Source organism: Homalodisca vitripennis, chromosome 3 (assembly GCF_021130785.1).
Source record: "Homalodisca vitripennis isolate AUS2020 chromosome 3, UT_GWSS_2.1, whole genome shotgun sequence".
Taxonomy (NCBI): Eukaryota; Metazoa; Arthropoda; class Insecta; order Hemiptera; family Cicadellidae; genus Homalodisca; species Homalodisca vitripennis.
In genome coordinates, this window is record NC_060209.1 from 109,847,522 (window position 1) to 109,870,077 (window position 22,556).

General features: G+C 33.8%; 2 protein-coding genes across 3 annotated transcripts in view; one reads left to right on the top strand and one right to left on the bottom strand.

The window, feature by feature from the left end:
- LOC124357286 (Golgi-associated PDZ and coiled-coil motif-containing protein-like) overlaps positions 1–22,556 on the bottom strand; it is an 81,313-nt gene that overhangs the window by 58,136 nt on the left and 621 nt on the right. For both annotated transcript variants that reach the window (XM_046808935.1, XM_046808934.1), the window contains exon 2: positions 20,142–20,269. In XM_046808935.1, the coding sequence (XP_046664891.1) occupies positions 20,142–20,269 (128 nt within the window). The remainder of the gene's footprint in view (positions 1–20,141; positions 20,270–22,556) is intronic.
- LOC124357288 (venom serine carboxypeptidase-like) lies at positions 13,750–15,192 on the top strand. The gene has a single exon (XM_046808937.1). The coding sequence runs from the start codon at positions 13,782–13,784 to the stop codon at positions 15,123–15,125; it is 1,344 nt and encodes a 447-aa protein (XP_046664893.1). The 5' UTR covers positions 13,750–13,781; the 3' UTR covers positions 15,126–15,192.

Sequence of the window (22,556 nt, forward strand, 5' to 3'; positions counted from 1 at the left end):
AGTAAAAAAAAAAAACAATGGCTTTTTATGCTTTACTTTTTCACAAGATGGCTGGCAAATCAGTAATGAGACTTGGGGTGCCACAGGATCTATGTGTGAGGGCTACTGTAGCAGAATGAGGTCTCTCAGCTCAGCATCCACCATTAAAAACAGCTTCACTTCCGAATTCCTCAGAGATGTTGTCACACTTAACCATATATATGGATCCTTTATAGAGCTTGATACTGCCTTATAAAAATAGTAACCAAACAGAAAAACAACTTTTTTTATTGCTAACTTTTGAAAAGTATCCTTACAGTTTCCTGGTGTGTAGCTTCCTGTGCATGCTTATAAGGAGATTTAATGTGGCTTTCATTTTCTCAATACGGCTCGTACTTAGCAACAATAACAATGACTTCTGCCACTTTTCTTTAAAACGAGATGTTGCAAGAGCAATTTGTTTTAAAGCATCAATTTCATCTTTGTAGGTAAAGGTAATTAGCTTTTATTGTAATTTTAGAAAATGATTCTGTTTTCTGCTAGACACATTACCAACATCTTTATTGGATGATGGCAATTAAATTTATTTTGATTAATCACTATTATTTTGGTTGATTCTACAACAAGTAATAACAGAATATCTACTCCATCATGTCATCAGGGAATATATACTTTATTAAGGATTTTAATTGTAATGTATTAATTAAGTTTACAATTATTAAGTGATTGTTTAATACTTGTAATATAAATTATATACATTTATAATTAAAGAATTTGGATTAATTATTTTAAAAGGCTTGTAAATTTAAACTTAATTTTGTGAGATATACACACAAACTAATTTTGTTTGTTTAACATTTAATGCTTATAAGCATTGCTAACATTAATTGTGTAAAAAAGCCTCAGTTTATTATTAACTTCTATAAGGTTTTGATTAGAAAGTATACAAAATACTAAGTTTAAAAATCATTAATTTAAGTATAATAAATAAAAGTGTAAATTGTGGAATATTTTTAATAGAAGTTATAAATTAGCAATAAATCATAATTAATAATGTGCCAAAACAGGCACCTAGTTTATACGTTCCCATAGACTTCAATAGTTCCTCTTTTCAACCATATATAAGCTTGGTGGAGTGGCATTAGGTGACCAGCTAAACCACTCATTAGAAATTAGATACATTTTTTCACTATATATCAAAGACATATTATAAATAATTAAATATTTATGATACAAATTAAAATCTTAAATACACTTAAGACACACCTAGAAAATAAATATGTTTGGTTAGAAAATCCTTACTCAGTGTACTATAAAAACCAGATAGAATTAAATTTAGAAAATACTTTTCACTGAATGGACCGATTTCTTCAGGTGTACTTTTGCACTCATTTCACGAGATTCCTCAACAGAAAATAGGCAGAATTTTTAACTCCAAGTGTTTGAATAATAGTATGTGTGACCTTCGACTGTTAATGATAATTAGGGTTTAAAATACTTAAGGCGTATTTCGTATTTTGAGTTTTTGCCAGCTATTTAGTACAGGGTGGAGCGCGGTAATTTGCTTTTTTGCACTGCAGGCTGTGGCGGCACTGTTGGTCAAAGAGAGGGGGGAGTGGGCGTGGCTTATAGTGGCTGACGGGAGATTTGTATTCCTCTACGTTCCAGTTGACATCATGCAGTGGACACGAGAGGAGAGGTCGTTTTGTGTTGAAGCGTATTTTTCAAATGCCCACTCGATCATTGCAGTACAGCGTGCTTTTCGTTTACGATTCGCTGTTCCCCCACGCGGACGTGTTCCTGGTCGGCAATCAATTGTAAATTGGGTAACTGCATTCAGAACAGCAGGGAATGTGTCATGTGTACGAAGGGGACCTCAGAGAAGGATTACAACACCGGAAAACATCGATAGAGTTAGAGCAGCAGTACTGCAATGTCCAAAACGCTGTGTTCGGAAGCAATCACTTGCTCAGGGCATTTCAAGACGTTCTCTCCACCGGATTCTTCATGATGAACTGAGATTTCAACCGGATAAAATGTGCGTGGTCCATCAATTGTCAGCACGAGACTATTTGACACGGCGTACTTCTTGTGAAGACATGCTTGCAACTATACCGCATGACGCAATTGTGTTCTTTTCTGATGAGGCACATTTTCACCTCAGTGGGTGTGTCAACAAGCAAAACATGCACTACTGGAGTGAAACAAACCCCAGAGAAGTCCACCAGAGACCTCTGCATTCGGACCGCGTCACTGTGTGGTGCGCCATATCACGAGTAGGCATCATTGGTTACTTACTTTTTTCAGGATAACCGTCATGCCATAACTGTGAACTCCAAACGGTACTTGACTATGATACAGGATTTTTTTCAGCCGGCTCTTGAGGCAATGCAATTAGAGGATGCATGGTTCCAACAGGATGGTGCCACTGCACACACAGCGAGGGTTACCATGAATTGTTTGAGGCAAATGTTTCCAGAAAAAAAATGTATAAAGGGTGTTTCACAAGAGGTTGGCACAATTTCTGGATATGATAGACACAAAAAAGCCAAAAGTTCATATGAACATATGTTCTATCTCGCTTCGTCTAGTGTCTGTCTGTCCATAAGTGTTTTTTATTTAAAACATATCACAGAACATATTGGAACAAATAACATGAAACTTGGCATTTATGTTAAGTTAATTAAAGAGGAAATAACAAAAATTTAAAAACCTATTATCACTTTTCCATGCCAAAATGGCAGTATATAAGTTTTTCAAATTTTAATATTCCAAAAATGTTGCTACTACGTAAATATTGCGTATCCGATAATTTTAGACTATTATCTAGAAAACCCTGTTAAAGATGCAAAGACCAATAGATAACAAACTATCAGGACTTCGACATAAGAATCTACTTTCCATATCTAAGAAAGCATAAACACTCACCAACTAAAATTGATGTATTTATTTTATTTCATAACCGATTTAAACTAATTTGGACTATTTTTTGTATCGTTAGTGTTTTTCAATTAAATTTGAAATAAATATTTATTCTTGCAATATCTATGTAAAATTAACAGTTTCTAAGATATTAAAGTTTGAAATTTTTTAAATACCGCCATTTTTAAATAGAAAGTGATAATAGGTATTTAAAACTGTTATTTCCTCTTTAATTAACTTAACATATACCAAGTTTCATGTTATTTGCTCCAATATTTCTGTGATATGATGTTTTAAATAAAAAACACATACGGACAGACAGATACTAAACAAAGCAAGATAGACACAATGTTCATATGAATTTTTTTGCTTGTTTAATTGTGTCTACTAGTAATCATGAAGTTGTGCCAATCTCTAGTAAAACAAACTATATATACCTTATAAATAAAAATGAATCCTAAAATGTGTTGCTAAGCGCAAATCTCGAGAACGGCTGGACCAATTCGGTTAATTCTGTTTGTAAAATGTCCATTGAAATCCGAAGAAGATTTTTATGAAGAAAAAGTTACCTGGAATATTTTGGAATTCAGAAAAAATTATAGTTTTTACGTTTCATACTTCACATTAAACTGGCACTAAACAGCAGTTGACAGCTATAGTTTGACAAACTTTCTGAAACATCTGTTTACATTTAAATTTTATCAATAATAAGTAAACAGTGCTTGATCAGTAGTGTAATGCAGATAGTAAATAAAACATTAATATATAAATTTTACTCCAGATTGCACCAGTGATGAATTAAAATCATCTAATGCATTAAATACTGTTATAAAACTAACCTTAATGAACAAAGTTATGAATGTTTTCACATAAGCTACTTTAAACTGGTGGGCTTATTTGACATTATTATGATATTACATTTTAACAATGGCTTATGGAAATACAGAGAAATGAATACTAACAAGCCTCAACGATTCATTCTTTTCCTGGCTACAGTCCAAAAAGCAAGACTGGTATAACGCAAAACTTTAATAAAGATTTTTTTGGAATGTTGCACAACCTTAATAAGGATTTCCTCCTTATACCGAAAGTACATATTAAGTAGGTAGGACTTCCCCCTAGGTCGTAATAGGCTTTTCAGTCCTACTTATGTATGTATTTTCTTCATCAGGACAAGGCAAACAACTAAGTCAACACGATTTTGGCCAAAATAGATTTCCGAGAACTAGATAATCGAACGTATATAGTATTTTGATCGAGGCAATATGGCAAGCTAAACTGTGACATAGTAGGTACATGAATTTAAACGCTCTTAAGTAGGCACTTTTTAACCGAAGTAGGCATCTTGATCCTACGTAAGTATACATATTTTTTCTTTGTCAGAACAACAAGGCAAACTCTACTATGGTACTGGAAATATCTTAGACCTGAAATATATGACAAGGACTGGAAATATACGCTTTTTGACCGAAGTAAGTTTCCGAGACCTGTGTGATCCGAGATTTGTGTTTTCTTGATCGGGATGACAAGGCAGATTCAGCTGTGACATTATGTATATAATTAAGTAGAATCAGAAATGCTCTTACACGTGCCAAACATGATATAATAATTAAGTTAAAAGATTGCGTGCAAAACCGTGGGTAACAGCTAGTATATAATATATATATATATACTATCACAGATCAGATAAACCTACTTCTGTCAATAGTGAACTAAGATGGGTTTTATATTAGTCTTTAAATTGATAGTAAAAGTTAGATAGTCATTGTATTTTAGATCTTATACTTAATATTTTATTTAAAAGTACATTAACAATGACACTACGTGTTTGTTTCTTTATAAACTGAAAAATATTGTCAGTATTTTAGAACATTTAGAGCTGGAATTAGTACATTTGTTCAAAAGCACAGTCCAGTGAACTTTCATCTAGCATAGTTCTTGCCATCTGCTTCAAAGGGAGTCTTCAGTGTCAAATTCTGACCATCTTATGTTTTAAGACATTTTATAAGGTAGATGAGTAATTATTTAATCGTTGAAATCTAAAATGGAGTTAAAAATATTTTTTTATTCCTTAGAGAACGTACCCACTCTAAATGTAAACAAATTGAAAATAATAAACAGTGTTTAAACAAAACAGTTGATTACATTAGACATGCTCTTTTAATTAATATTTCACAACTTTAGAAACCAAGATGGGATTTTTCACTACTTTTTTAAAGACAAGTGGGGCGTAGCCCCAAGGAGTTATTGAAATAAGAATAGGCCTATATTCGTCCCAGGTACCATATAAGAATGTCTATGTAAAATTTCAGTACAATCAGTAGGATAGTTAACATGTGAATGTAAAACAAATAAACAAAGACACTTTAGTATTTAAAATATTATTAGGATGTATTAGCTGATTAATAAACAGTATTATAGTTGGGTAGTACATAACAAACAGAGTGTTTTAAGTTGTGAGTTAATATCCATAAATGAATAATCGTGTCATTCTCTAGCATGATTTAATTGTTCAAGTACATTTTTATGTTAAATGGGCCACTTATTTTTTTTAATATCTAACTTGGATTCCTGGTACAATTAAATCGATTTCAGTTGTTTTTTTTTCAACAGATTTGAATACATCGATCTTTTATTTTAAACTTGTGTGTTCATAATTTGCTCGCTAACAGTAGTTTGGTATTGACGTGAAATTCTTAGTGTAACTTTTTATAAAGGTCTACTTCTAATTACATGTTCTAACTATGAGTCAATCATGATTTCAAGATATAGAACTGTCATTAATAATGACCTTAGTATGTATCTTTTATAGACAAGATAGTTTTATCTTATTTAAAGACAATTAACAAGAACCTTCGGCTTTGAAACCACCAAGTGTTTACATTTTGTAATCTGGATGTAAAGCAAAAAGAGAGTTTTATGATTTATACCAAAAAAGAGATTTTCATATAAAAAAACATATTTAATAGAAGGTGGCTTGGTCCAAAAAATATTTTTCTTGAGGAACTTCTGTTTTGATAAGACCAATCGTATGAGTTAGTTTTCTTCCTTTAACACGTGTCTGAATAACATTGTCATATCCCAAGTGAGAACTATATGTCTTGTGTGGATCATTTCCTATTTTATTTTTTCACTTAAGATAAGAAACCTCTGAGGAAACCTCTAACTGCACTTAGTCCTAAAAGGACCTTTACACTTGCTTCCTGAGTAATAGGATTTCCAGGTTATTAAGGTTGACGTTAGGGTCACATTCTGTAGAGATTCCATGAGGTGGGATAGTGAGCTCTAAACCTGTCATGTCACTTTTGAAGAAGAGGAAGGTCTCTATGCCAGCCTCTTTCAGCAACATCGGGTAGGAGGTATGAGTTGTTAATACTTATTGTTTATTCAATATAATTTTCCTGTAATAACGTGATATCTGATTTAGATGAACTGCTAGGTGTGACATTGGATGACGGCATGGACTGGGACTGGCAGTTGGACAAGGTTCTGGGAAAACTAACTAAGAGAAAATTTTTTTCCTCCAATGTAACCCAAAGTTTAGCAACAAGGACCTGGTAAAAAATTTTCAAAACTGCCTGTCTGATTCTTACGTGCCTTATTTGTTAATCCTTTGGGGAGATGCAACCACTGTGATCAATAAAATTTTCACCTTACAATAAATTCAAAGGTACGTTGGGTTTACCGCTCCTCACTTTTCGCACATATATACACACATGCACGTGCACACAAACATGTTCAGTTTATATTAACATTTTTCAACTCCTTTACAGATATTTACGCAAATGAAATAGATCAATACGCAAATGTAGAGAGATGTAAAGAATTATTAATGAATAACTTTTACAGTGTTGAAGCTTTTTTTATCATTGTAAAAGAATTAAAACTTAAAAATTAATTTGAGGACAATTTGACCTGTAGAAGCCCTAATGGATCAAATCCTGTGAATTATAAATATCAAGTAGACGTGGAATTATAAATATCATTCTCGTTATCTCTGATTTCAGTTCCACATCGAGACGTGCACACAATTCGTTTACCTAGGCCTACTTGTGTTTTGTGTATTTTATCTGTCAGTTTATCAAGTATTTAAGATGTTTTTGTGTTCAAAATTCTATATTGGCTTAGTCACACCAATATGTTTGAAGTTAACATTTACACAAAAGTTGTCAAAAGTCAAACTTTTAAGTTTTAATAACTTTAAAAGTGTATGTTTACAAGAGCAGTGAGCCAAACCATCAGGAAGCATCTCATCTCGTATGAGATCGTCTGCTCATAGTCTGCCTAGAATCAACCGTTTTGATTTTCTTAGCACGTGCACTGATGTCATCTTCACAATGTTCGCTTCATTAAATTAAAACATATTTTATACTTTTTAATAATAGTTTATTGGATGTAATAAATTTAAAATAGTATACTAATAATATTTTTTAAGTATTGTATAAATATTCACAAGGTAGTCCTACAAACAAACTGTAGCCTACTACAGTTGATGGTAAATCATCTTACCATCTCTCAATCTATAACATGATTTTATTGATTTTATTAAATTATAAGAAAATTTACTTTTTATTGAGGAACAGAAATATGAAATATGATCAAATTAAATTTAAATTGTTATGTAGATATAATTTTTGCCTTTATATTGTCACTATAAAATGCTTAGCACCCAGATGGAAATGTAAAACAGAAAATGCTGGGCAGATCGGATGGCCACGAATGTGACCTATCATCGCAGTTCAGACACTTTGTTTCAGTTTCAAGGCGGTCACTTTGTTTCACCCAAGCCGGCCACAAGCGAGACCCACTTCTAATGCAGCGTTACGACTCGTATGGCCAATTTTTATAAGACCTACAATACTACATTGCTATAATTTTAAATATGAAATAAATTACTTGTCATCAAGTCTTGATAACTGCTGCTTTCTATTAGGAAATGTGGCACCTACGTAAATCATTCTTTCTTCACATTCTTTCTGATTTCTTCAATTTTGTTCTGAAGCATTTTGTAGTCCTATATGCTTCTACTGCTACTGACATACAAGTTAAGTTTATCATTTTACAAATGTTATTTTAGTATTGAATGTGCCAAAACATGCTAGATCATCATAACCTGGGTTCTGACGGAATAAAATGAATCTTTGAAATGTTAGAATTTGATTATAGTGATCGAGATTTTGATCATTTAAATGTAGGACAGAATTCTAAGTTGACAATTTCAATGATAGTGAGCATGAAGAAAGTGATGTTAATTAATATGATTCCTTGTTACCTTAACATACACCTAAAACATTCTGACAATAGTAACTCTGAAGAAAATCTACCACAAGCAGCTCAATGAGATTATCCAACTACAAGCAACGAATGACGTGAGTGGACAGACAATGATGTAAGTTTCGAGGAGTTTTCTTATAAAGCCAAATGTGGATTTTATCCACCACAAGGTTTTGACAGAGAAGACAAAATAGTTTATTTTTTCAGATGAGATTTTAGAACAAATTATCATTGAATGTAAGAAACTTGCTAATTACAAAATAAATACATTAAGATCTCTTCTAAAAAAATCAATGTTGCAGCCTTGGAAGGACATAACACTCCAAGAGTTTAAATCATTCGTAGGAGTAATCTTAAACATGGGGTTTCACCCAAATCCAAAACTGGGAGGTTATTTCCAAAACGATTGGCTAGATTTCTAACCATTTTTCCAAAAATTTTTTCAGCAAAAAGATTTTTACAGATTTTTAGGATTTACTTGTGCCCTCAAACGGATCCAAATGTTTTAGGCATTCTTTCGCGTTCTGCCAAGGTAAGAAATGTGGTTTTATGTTTGGAAATCAAGTTAGAGTGTTACTATATTAGCAATATAATTAGTATTAATAAAAACATAGTAGGCTTTAAAGGCAAGATAGTATTTAAAGTATACAAGGCCATGCTCTAAAAGTTAGGAATTAAAGTATTTATCACTGATTCTGCAAATGATTACATTTTCACTCTTCAACCTTACTAGGAGGCTGCTACCACTAACTATCTTGTCAATAAGCCTGATGTGCTGATGACAACAAGGGTATGTTAACATTGTTAGAAAGCCTCATAACACATACAGAAGCATTGAAGGATTTCATGTATTTTGTGACAGATATTATTCTAGTGCTGAACTTCCCACAGAACTAATTAAAGAAAAGGTGCATTTAACAGGAACAATTGTTAGGAACAGAAAGGGTTTACACGTTGAAGTAAAGAAAAAGAAGAAAATCGTACGAGATGTATCAATGCTTATAGAAAATATGATAGGGTTAGTGTCTTACAGTAGAAAGACAAAAAGAAATTTCATATGATAAGTGGTCTCTATGATTCATTTACAGAAGAAGTGAGATGAACAGTTAAAAACAACGGTGAAGAGGTAGTTCAGTATTCTGCTGTTGTCTGCAGGTACAACAAATCGATGTGAGGTGTCAATTTTACATATCATTTAATCGCTTCATACGTGTTCACAAGGAAAACGATTAATTGGAAGCGCAAAATTTTTTTTGGTTGTTGGTGGGTGAGGTCAACGCCTTTATATAATATAACAGCAACAGGCTCCCTAGAATGAGAGCATTACATCAGCCTCACTTCAGAAAAGGTTAGTAGGAGGAACGAGAAATCCAAGAAAAAGAGGAAAACATACTAGTGTTGATAAAGATGTTGGCTTGATGGAAAAACTTCCTTATGAAATGGATCAGCAGGACTTTGTGGTGATCGATCATTACCAAATAGAACGAGGTTTTACTGCAACACATACAGCAAAGAACCAACACTACACCCGGGTCAATGTTTCAATAAGTACCACACAATGAAAACGTTGAAATTAACTGGAATAAAACAGAAAAATAATAAATATTTAGTATTGGTTTATTCTTTTCAGTTTGTATTGTACTACACATTTTTATTGTACATAAACGTACACATGTTTTCCTACGATTTTATTTATTTTCAATTACAAAACTCAATGTAATAATTACACATAATTATTTCAACCAAATTAGTATATAACATGTTGTACATTTTATTGCCATACTTGTTTTTTATTATTTTATTATTGTTTATTCACACTAAGCTACACACGTTGTTGATATTGAGCCAGGTAAAGCCGATTTGGAGCTACCCATCAAAATAAATCCAATCTGTCAGCATGAATCGGTAAGCAGAGATTTCCGACTTGATAAGAGAACATGTACGAGGGGGTACCCAAAAAAACCGGAATTATTTTATAAAAATTATATATTATCAAATTTTTTACAATACGACCTTATCTCCTTCAAAATAATCTCCATTACAACTAATACACTTGTCCCAACGGTATTTCTATTGATCAAAACATTTTTTGTAGTCATCTTTAGAAATGGCTGCAAGCTTGAGCTTCGTTTTTTTCTTAACCTCTTCAATGCTGTCAAATCGTTGACCTTTCAAGCCTCTTTTCATGTGTGGAAATAAGTCGCATGGAGCGAGGTCAGGCGAGTAAGGTGCGTGGGGCAGCGGAACCATGGCGTTTTTGGCTAAAAACTGCCTAACTGAGATGGCTGTGTGTGCCGGTGCGTTGTCGTGGTGGAAGAACCAGTCTCCAGTCTGCCACAAATCGGGTCTTTTCTGGCGAACACTGTTGTGCAATCTTCTTAAAATCTCCAAATAAAATGTTTGGTTGACAGTCTGACCTGGAGGAACAAACTCAGAATGAACAATGCCTTTAGCATCAAAAAAGCAAATTAACATGGTTTTGATGTTTGATTTGACTTGCCGACATTTTTTTGGACGAGGTGAAGATGGCGACTTCCATTGGCTTGACTGTTGCTTCGTTCTGGGTCATAACCATAGCACCATGACTCATCACCAGTAATTACCTTTTCCAGAAAATCGGGATCATTTTCGAGATGTTCTTTCAGAAGGCGGCAAGTTTCAACTCGATGTGCCTTTTGATGGTCAGTCAGAAGTCGAGGAACAAATTTGGCAGCAACCCTTTTCAGTCCTAAATCTCCTGTTAAAATTCGCTGAACTGAGCTCCAAGTTAACCCACTACTCTCTGATAGTTCCTCAATTGTCTGTCGACGGTCGGTGAGCACAAGTTTACGAATTTTCTCAACATTTTCGTCCGTTCGAGAGGTTGATGGACGTCCAGAACGAGGTTTGTCTTCAATCGACATGTCGCCATTTTTAAATCGAGCGAACCACTCGTAGACCTGAGTTTTCCCCATAGCATCATCTTTGTAAGCTGTATTCAACATTAAAATAGTTTCTGCAGCATTTTTACCGAGTAAAAAACAAAATTTCACAGCTGCACGTTGTTCACTTAAACTTGCCATGACAAAAAACGAAACAAGAACAAAACAGGGTTAGCGAAAACAGTCACTACGAACGAACAGAATGCAATAGGACAACGGAACTGGGGTCACTGAGCTCGCAATGGGTTGCGCGAGACACGCCTAGCGGCAGGAATGTGTACTACATGCTGCCGGCTGCCAGCAATACAATTCCGGTTACTTTTGGGTACCCCCTCGTATTAGGCCTGTATTGTGGCCAACCAATCAGGGAGGACAGTGAATCATTCTATTGCACTAAAAGAAAAGACTGGACTTTGATCATCACCTTAATCACTTGCCAACCCACAATTTATCCTTACTGACGTACTCAAGAAGCTGTAAAATCAAATCTTGATGGAACATTTTGGAACAAATATGAAACAAGAACTCTGATCCAAGCAAGAACTAAATCATCCAGTTGTTTGATCGGTTTACCCATTAAATCACGTACTCACCAACAATTTGCCCTTACTTACATCTCAGAAGGTTGCACAACTTACTCCAAATATGAAACCAAATCCCTGAACCGAGCAGGAACTGTCATTCAGTTGTTCTAACGCGAACCTACAAAATCACATGCGAACCCCCTTTTACCTCTAAATGACGTCATGTGATCACTTCAAATATATGAAAGTATTTGAAGAGCTAAGCTTGAACTGCTTGCAACAAATGTGGAACAATAACTCTAAACGAAGCAGGAACTCAATCATCAAGTTGTTTCAACTGCCAACCCTCTGTAACCTTAACTTCTTTTAACAGGGATCTCTAAAATCTGGTTGGAACAACTTACAACAAATGTAGAAAAGTCACTCTGAATCTTTTATGAACTCAATCAAACAGCTGTTCCAAGTGCAAACTCGATTCGTCACATGCCAATGCACAATTTATCGTAAGTGACATATAAGACGGACGAAGAAGCATTTAAACTCAAACCAGGACGGAACATCTGGAAATAAATTTGGAGCAAGAACTCTGAACCTGGGAGTTGTTTTAACTGCCAATCCATGAAATCACATGACAACCCACAGCTCCTTTATGTCTAAAAGTTCTATTTCTTGTCAACGTTTAAAAATGTGTCAACCGAATATATTTACAAAGTAACTTCCTATATTTTATTGCTCTGTACACTCTTTCCTCATTTCAGTTGTCAATTAATCAGGATGGTTTTTGACGTTTTGAAGCATTTTTTTGTTTTTAAACAATCTCTGTGTCGCTGTTCGCAGAACAAAATGGAACAATCGTTGCAGAACAAAATGGAACAATCGTTGCACAACATAGAACAATTTGTACCACGTGAAAAAAATGGAACAAATGCGGAACAAGGTAGAACAAACTGTTCCACATGCCAAGATGTGGGTTGGCGATTGATTGCGACAATTGGGTTGGCTACCTTCGAGCGGATATGAAAATGTTATCAAAATCATTAAAATCATTTTGAGGCAATAATGATTTTTTTCAACTAAAACTTGTTTTACTATTTTATGTATTGTTTTGCTTTTTGGTGAATTGTGGCTTATTCTGAGATTATTGTTAAAATTGTGTAAGAACTTTAACATACTCGTAATATAAGGTTAAAATAAGATATTTAGTTCTGAGCTGTAAAATTATTGTGGCTAATCATATCCCTATTATACAATATATTGTTATACTTATCCCTATAAAAATAAGTACAAATTTACTCTATAATAACTTTTGAATCAAAGTTTTCTTAGGACTTTGGTTTGAGATATTTTAATTTTTACTTTTCTGCTTATAAGTAGTTTGGATATATTTTTGAATCTTGTTTGGAAAAATTGTAAATTATCTTGAAGAAAGAAAATATATCTGTATACTAATACAAAAATTAGTATTGAGAGAGATATTCATTCTTATATACTACATATCACATTCCACCATAATTTTTCTATTCGATTGGTCTATAGAATAATTTATACATTATTTTTAGCTAAAATTGAAAACATATCTTTTATAACTTTTGGATGACAATTTTTCATGAGGCTGTTAGCCCCTATTTATTAAGGATCTAATGGATTAGATATAGTACAAATTTAATACAAATTAAAGATTTAATTTTATTTAATTAACATTTTTAATGATTTTTTTGAAAAATGATGTCTCAATACAATTACACATAACAAAAATAGACCATATTTTAACAAAATTATTATACTGCCTGTATGGTTCTAGCAGTGATCACAAATGGATGGACACACTCTTTAAACAGGTCTATTTTCAACTCAAGGTATCAAAAATTTGACATTTACAAAAAAACTAACAAGCAATTTTCTGTATATTTACTTCTTTTGCCTACATTCCTTGTCTACAAATTAAAATAAAATTATAATGCTGAGCGGGTAAAGAGAATGTAGCAAACTTCGTTAACTCAGCTTATCTGTAATGATGATTAAAACTAACACTTCCAATCTTGAAAGTTGCACAAGTCACAATGAGACATAATGACCTTGTTATACATAATTTAAACACTGTTATCAGCATCCTGATAGAGAGGTCAGATTCCACATTGACAGTGACTCCCATTTCTCAGTCATGGAGGGCAAGTTGCGTGTCTGTATTATACTGGTCAGTTTCAGTCTAGGGTCAACCCAAGATCCCGGCCAACCCCTATATCTCACCCCCTACATAGAAACTGGAAGGATTCAAGAAGCTCGAGCTGCTGCTAAAGTGGATTTCCTACTTGAGGGTCTAGTAAGTTACTCTGGTTATCTCACTGTTGATAAAGAACTTAACTCCAATCTATTTTTCTGGTTTTTTCCAAGTGAACAATGTTGGACTTCAAGACCAGTCATTCTGTGGTTGCAAGGAGGTCCTGGGGCTTCTTCCTTGCTCGGTCTGCTCTATGAAAATGGACCAATTCGTTTAACAAAAGAGGAATTACGGAGAAATCCTTTCTCCTGGTCACAAAATCATAATGTAATTTACATTGATAATCCTGTAGGGACTGGTTTTAGTTTTACAAATTCAAGTGATGGCTATCCAAGAACTCAAAAGCCCATTGGAGAAGGAATTTACAAAGCATTAATGCAGTTTTTTACCCTTTTTTCTGAATTAAAAAATAATGTGTTTTTTCTTACTGGTGAGTCATATGCAGGAAAATACATTCCCTCAACCGCACTAACAATTCACAAAAAAAATAAAATGGCAAAACAAAAGATAAATCTACAAGGACTATTCATTGGGAATGGATTGGTAGATCCAATAAATATGCTGCATTATGGAGAATATCTGTATCAATTAGGCCTAATAGATATGAATGGTAAATTAATGTTTAAAAACTATGAAACTATTATTAAACAACATATTGAAGCAACCCGTTGGACTCAGGCAACAAACACATTTTCACTTATGGTAATGGACTATTACTATTCCGAAAATTTTACACTTTTCAACAACTTAACTGGGTTATCTCAACATTACAACTACATAAATGACAAGGAAAATTATGACCTCCAGTCTTTTGTAACTAATAATACTATAAGAAAATTAATCCATGTAGGTAATATCAAATTTGATGATGGAAGAATGTTAGCTAATGCGATGAGAGAAGATATCATGAAGTCAATGAAGACTGTGGTTGAAGTTTTGCTTGAACACTATGAAATCCTTTTCTACAATGGTCAACTAGACATTATTTGTGCTTATCCTCTGTCAGAGAATGTTTTGAGTGGTTTACAATGGACCAAGAAAAATGAATTTGAACAAGCAGAGAGGACAATCTGGAAAGTAGATGGAGTTCTGGCTGGGTATTGCAAAACAGGAGGGAGACTAACAGAGGTTATGGTGAGGAATGCAGGCCATCTGGTGCCGACTGACCAGCCTAAATGGGCTCTTCAACTCATCACTAACTTTACATCTGGGCTTCAGTGCTCTTAGCAATAAGCGAGTATTATTATTGAATCTATTTATGTCTGTAAAATAAAAATACTGTTGAGATATTTTAGAAAAGTGAATTAATAATCCAGTATAATGTACGAATTAATCCAGTGTAATGAATTAATGTATAATTTACGTATGTATAATGAATACACCCTTTTGATCTGAACATACATACATATATATAGTATTACTTAGAATTGTTACTCTTTCATTGGAATACTGCACCAGCTGTAAGTTGCCTATTGTTCCCTATACAATACTCTTCTGCACATTCTATGAATACTTAGACTGAAATAAAATTAACCAGATACATTCTCCGCTATTATTAAGTGTTACAAAAATGTTGAGTGTCCTACAAACTTTTATAAAATGCCATGAATAATAACAAAACCTTAAATAAGACCAACATTTAATTTTGGAGCCTTTTTAGGATACAATTTAAAAATTTAATCCATAAAATAGATACAGGGTGGAAAAAAAAGTATGGAAACGCTTTCACTAATTTTGTATGGCTTCACTTATACAAATTAAATTTTGTACATCACCACTTGTATTAAGAACCTAGTTTTTGAGACCCAGTGGGGACATTTTATCTTTTCAGGGGGACGGCCCGTGAGGAGTCGGACGAAAATCTTAAATGTAAGCATAGGCCGAGTTTGGTATCAAATTAAAGGTCTAGTAAAGAGAAACTCATTACCGCAAACCGCACTTAAAAAGGTTGACCCTATCCAGAGTAACGGGCCGTATGAATTTCATGACAAAGAAATTTAGTAATTTGTCTTGTGAAGTAACTAATTTACTTTCAGTATTATGTTTTATGTCGGTTATGTAAATTTGAAAAACAATTTCCAACAAAAAATGATTTTTTTTTACCTCTACATTTGTTGGATAACAGTAAATAGGGGTTTTTCCTGTCTTGTCTTCAAGAAACTGAGAGTATTCAATAATAATACCACCATAACTCCTTATCAACATGAGGTCAAGGTCCAGTCCCTCCAGCCCTTTTATCTCAGGCAAACATAAACTGGTTTAGGCAATACAAACAGTACTGTCACAGCAAAACTCCACAGTTTTGTATTTTTAATATCAGCTTGGTTTTTAGTCTACGTTATAATTTCGTCCACGTAAGATAAAGTTGAAAGTCTTCACTAGAAGGTACTGCGATAGTTATACATTTTTTTTACTTAAGTGTTTACATTTTATTTCTACTAGATTTAAAAGCAATGTCACTTAGTGAGTTTTGAGAGAATCACGCTGCTTATGATGCGTGGGTATGGATATCTAGTTCGTCCCTATGAAGAAACAGCGCATTTGTTTAAATGACACTTTTCTTGATAGACCCCCAATTAGTAAGTCAACAGTGTTTAAGACAGTAAAAAGATTTGAAGAAACTAGAACAGTCAAAGATCGCGAAAGAAGTGGCAGGCCTAAATCGGCAACAAATGAACAAAAATCTTTGGATGTACTCCAAACATTTGTTGAAAATCCAGCACCTCGGCCAGAGTGGCTGCAGAAGATCTTGATATGAGCCATACCTCAGTGTTGAATGTTTTACTCAAAAACAAGTATCACACCTTTTTAAAGTAACCCTAACCCAAGAACTTGCAGAGGATGATTTTTGATCGAAGGACTGAATTTTGCGAAATAATGATGAGGAAGTGTGACGAAATTCAAAAATTTTTAAGTTCGATATTGTTTTCAGATGAAGCTACATTCTTTGTTAATGGACAAGTTAAAATAGGCATAATTGCCGTTACTGGGCCGACCATCAATCCACACTGGATGATAGAAGGCCACACACAAAAGGCCTCAGAAAGTGAATATGTGGGCTGGAATAATAAACAATAACATTGTAGGACCGTTTGTGATAGATGGAAATCTAACAGGCGAAATTTTATTTCAATATGTTGACAAATAACATTTTGCCAGCAGTGCGTGCTCTTCTTGGGGCAAATTTTAATGCAGTAAGGTTTCAGCAAGATGGAGCACCGCCCCATTACTATTTGCGGGTGCGCAATCTGTTAGATGAAGTGTTTCCTAACCGTTGGATTTGATCGCAGGGTACCGTTGAGTGGCCGGCTAGGTCACCGGATCTTAATCCACTAGATTTCTTTTTTGTGGGGCTTCTTAAAAGATAATGTGTATAAAACTAAACCAGCCAACATTGAGGAGCTGACAAATCGTTTATTAGAAGAAGCAAGAAGAATTACACCCGAGATGCTTCAAAATGTGACTGCAGTAGGTTTTTATAATAGACTATCTCATTGCCAACAAGTGTTTCGGAGAGCAGTTTGAGCACCTCATTTAAAAGGTATGGTTATTTTTTGTAATACATAGATAATTTTTAATTTAATTCTTTTGGATAATTGTGTTCCATAAAGTGTCATTTTCAGTCAGAACAGTTTACTTGAGACTGTGAAATTTTTGGAGAAATAATAATTAATCAAACGTTACTTATGAAATTCATTTCAAACGGCCCGTAACTCTGGATAGGGTCAACCTTTTTAAGTGCGGTTTGCGGTAATGAGTTTCTCTTTACTAGACCTTTAATTTGATACCAAACTCGGGCCTATGCTTACATTTAAGATTTTCGTCCGACTCCTCACGGGCCGTCCCCCCTGAAAAGATAAAATGTCCCCACTGGTCTCAAAAACTAGGTTCTTAATACAAGTGGTGATGTACAAAATTTAATTTGTATAAGTGGAAGCCATACAAAATTAGTGAAAAGCGTTTCCATACTTTTTTTCCACCCTGTATATATATATATATATATATATATATATATATATATATATATATATATATATATATATATATATTTGTCATTGAGCTTTAGGACATTTTTGGTTTTTTCAATGTTCTGCCTAAACAAATAAAGATGTTATTATTTTTTATTGCATTTAATTATATTAGACTTTGGGTAGTAATTTATTTCAGGGTGTTCTAATAAAATATCATTTGGTTTTGGATCTGAATTCTTTTTTCTACTTTCAACTACAAGGTGCGTCAAAATGATCTGACGGTTTTCGCCACCGTGCTGTGAGCGAGTAAGTGGTGGGGGGTGGTGGGGATAAGCGCGTTCGAGAGCCCACATGTGGACATTTTCAGTAGCCATGGAGCAATGGTCAGCTGAGCATCGTGCGTTCGTTGTCAAGGCGTTTTTTAAAAGTGGCGATTCCTGCGTTGCTGTTCAGCGGCAGTTCCGTGGACGTTTTGATGTTGGTCCCAGAGGAAGAGTCCCAACTCGTAACACGATTGTGTTATGGGTGAGTAACTTCAGAGCTACCGGTTCAGCCTTAAAACGTAAGTCGACTGGACGTCCAAAGTCAGCCCGAACACCAGAGAAGTCCTCGGCGGCCGGCCCGTAAACAAGCTGCTGCTTTACGCATATCTGATCGCTCGGTATGACGAATATTGCGTTTTGATCTGCATTTCCACCCATACAAGATGGCTATCGTCCAGCAGTTGAAGCCTACTGACTATGAAAATCGGCAAGCGTTTGCCTCTGCAATGATTGATTTGACGACTGATGACAAAATTGTCATGATGAGCGACGAGGCACATTTTCATCTGGATGGTTATGTCAATAAACAGAACTTTCGCTATTGGTCACCTACAAATCCTGAAGAACTGCATGAACGTCCTCTGCATAGTCGTAAGGTTACTGTGTGGTGTGGTGTAACTAAAATTTGTGTGATTGGACCATACTTCTTTGAGGAGGGTGGTCGAACCGTTACGGTCAATTCGCAACGTTACCTCCTGATGCTAAAAAACTTCCTTCTCCCTGAACTCCAGAGAAATCGTTTAGTGCGCCGGAGGATGTGGTTCCAGCAGGATGGGGCAACTTCACATACAGCCAATGAGGTGATGGACTTCTTGAGAAGTAAGTTTCGAGGCCGAGTCATATCACGTTTTGGGGACATTGCATGGCCGGCTCGCTCCCCAGACCTTAGCATTTGCCATTTTTTCCTGTGGGTGTTCCTTAAAGCAAGAGTATACACAAACAAACCCCGCACACTGGTCGAACTAAAACAAGCCATAGGCTAAGCCAAGAAATTGCAAACCTGCCTCCTGCAATGTTAGAGAAGGTGTTCGACAGCTTCAGTGCAAGACTTAAAGAATGCTTAGCCAAAGAAGGACATCATTTGAAGAACGTTATCTTCTTCAGGTCTTAAATGTGTGAAATAAGTTGTACTGATGTTATTTCCATTAATTTACATCAACACCCTTATGTAATAACCGATAAAATACTTTTTATAACTTTTAATTTTTGTGTTTTTTTTATTTTAAATACATCAGATTTTTTTGCCGCACCCTGTATAAGAAACTAACAACATTGGAAAGCAGTTTGTTGAAAAAGAAATATTAACTTCCATCAGTAAATAAAAATTATGTTCAATTTTAAGAAAATGTCTACTTTACAGTACAATATGCCTGGGACTTAGCCAAATACTTGTGAAAGGATCCTGAGATTTAAAGGGTTAAATGAAATCATTAAACCAATCTAAGTAACTATAGCATATAGCAATTAATTATGAAAAGAATAAAATTAATAAATCCACAGACATATAAAAAGTTACCAAGTAATGGTTTAAACAATCATCAAAAGAATTAACTCCATTCATACCATTGAACATTATAACCAAAACACTAAATCAAAATTATTAATAGAGATAGACAAACGCCCTACAGCTAGAACAACCCTAAACCAATTAGAAACAAATAATATATTTGTTCTCGATAGAATCTTGAATTTAACCATGTAGCAGTGTACTTACCCCTGTAGATATCTTTTAAATAACTCCAACTGGAGAAAGAACATGAGCTATTGTGTAACCGATATTGTACAATAAAATCAGTTTATATTTCCTACATTCAATTTTTTAAATGATTTTTGTAGATAGAGTAAGTAGCCTAAACTATTACATAAGAATATTATTGCTTCTGTAGTTAAAGATGTAACCAGGAGGTGGTGATAAATTACTTAAAATTCTAGAAAAAGTATGGGCTTACCTCGTTTTTTGCATTATTTTGAAAGATTGTCTGAGCTTTATGGGTAAGTTGTGCAAAGCAGGAACTTAATGTGGCCATCTTTTGCCTAGCATTGTACACCATTTCAGGTTCATCACTATCCAGATCCCCTGCAAAAACCAAAATTTAACAAAAACTTAATTATGCTAATTTAAGGCAAGAGAAACAACTAATCTATACAATATTACCCCTACCAGCTTTGTATTACTCTCTTAAAACTTTTGTTGGATGAAACATGACAGTGATCTCATTTCTAATAACTTCAACATGAAGAGAATAATAAAACTCTCAAATTTCAGAGGAAGTAGACAAACCGTAAGTATAAACGTAGTTGAATACACAGTTTACTTAGCAAGGACAATTTCCATTCCTTATATGTACAAGTAGATTATGTTGGTTCCAAAGATGAACAATTGAACTAGTTTTATTTAATCTCAATAGTATACATAATTTGGGCATGGGTACCTGACTTATTCGTATACCATATACTTTCAGCAATGGAGGAACTAGCACAATAATGTAAAGGGAATGTGTTAATAAATTATTACGGAAGGGTGTTAGAGAGAGCAGTAATTTTATATTGTAGATTTCAGTTACCCTATATTTATTAAAATTATAATTTATAACTACAAAATTATTGAATTTTGTATTTAAAATTAGATAAGTTAAACTGATTTCTTAAATTAAATGTTAGTACATGTTTTATATGAAGTGTCTTTAAGTAAGTAGGTAACTGTTTTGAAATTCCGCTGCTTTATAATACTGTAATTTTTAGGAATTCAAAACAATTGAAGAAACAAATCGATTGTATATATTCTATAGTAGTGTGTGTGTATTTAACAAATGCTATTTAACATTGCTGAGTATATTTATATGATAACTTTCTTCAACTGTATCAAGAAGTGTTCTGCATGAATAATTGTTGCTGAACATTTAAATCGTTGAAAGTTGTGCTTATGCTGGTTACTAAAAGTACTGACTGAATGCATAAAACCAAACTCTTAATGCAGTGCAGGTTCTTCAAATATTACTGTCAGACAGAGATGGAGTTTTAAGTTAAACTGACACAGGTAACTAAACATGTTGGTACACAATACCGAAAGCAAAGAGTAATCCACAGAATGGTGATATTTCACATCATAGTAATGCAGTTTGGAAAACAATTTCAGACCGGAAAATTATGTGTACTGTGTTTTGGATTAGAAATAAGAGGTAAACTTTAATAAGTGGCCTACATTCGTTATTCAGTTATGTTTATATAATCTTTTAATTGTTTTCATGAAATGAAGAATTTTATATTACAATTCATTTAAACTGCCATATCCTTTCAACTTATTACCTATTATGGGTATGTTTAATGGGTACTTTGGGATTATACCGACCACACCTGTGAAGAACACAAAAATATAAATTTATAGAAACAAACATGATAGAACGAAAAACAACTCTTTAATTACAAAATTACAAATTTACAAGCATTTCCAGGTGTTGTGATCGGTATTGTTGTCGCTGTTATCTTATCTTTCTCGAGAATCCCGATTACGGCAGGCCGCGCGGCATCACATGATTATTTAAGTTTTTTGCACAGTACATAATTGCCTTTCCATTATAATTTAATTTATATTTCTGATCAGCCCCTCTAGAATTTGATATTTTACTGATAGGTACTATCTCGAGGGATGTTTTTCTTTCATTGACATCAGCGCTGGGCAACCGGAGTATAATCAACAATAAAAACAAGTTTTGTGTGTTTTTTTTCAATAGAGCTTAGTTTTTGTTTGGTAATGTTTGTTTTTGTAGAATTTTTGTGTTTGGAGAAATGTAGGGGTGTGGTTGATATAATACGTAAGTACCCTTTTCTCTTAGCTAATAACCAATTGTAATTCATTACAATCATCCGTAAATGAAAAATTAGCATTGGGGGTATAATGTTAGTTCTGATACTCAACTACATCGTTTTATAACGTTCTAAGTTCATTGAAAAAAGTTTAAGCATTGGGGGCATATAACGGAATCTGACCAAATAAGAATATTGTGTCAGATAAAAAATTGAAAGTTTTTGGTAGTCAAGATAAGTTTGAGGAGTTAAAAAGAGATTAAAAATTGTAATGTGTTTTTGTTGTTGTTGTAAATGTATTATAATTCTTGTTGTGTACGATATATATATATATATAATAGTATAATATTGAATAGTTTGATAATAACAATCGACAAACAAATGTAGGCCGCTTATTAAAGTCTCCCTGAAATAAGTTGTTTGTGGAATTTTTGCTCTTGATGAAACAATTCAGCAAATTATTTTAAAATCTTAAAACTAAATCATCCCCTGTACAATCTCAATTCAGTATTTAGTGTATGAACATCATTTGGGTGGTTAATGCGGTAACTGTGAAGACA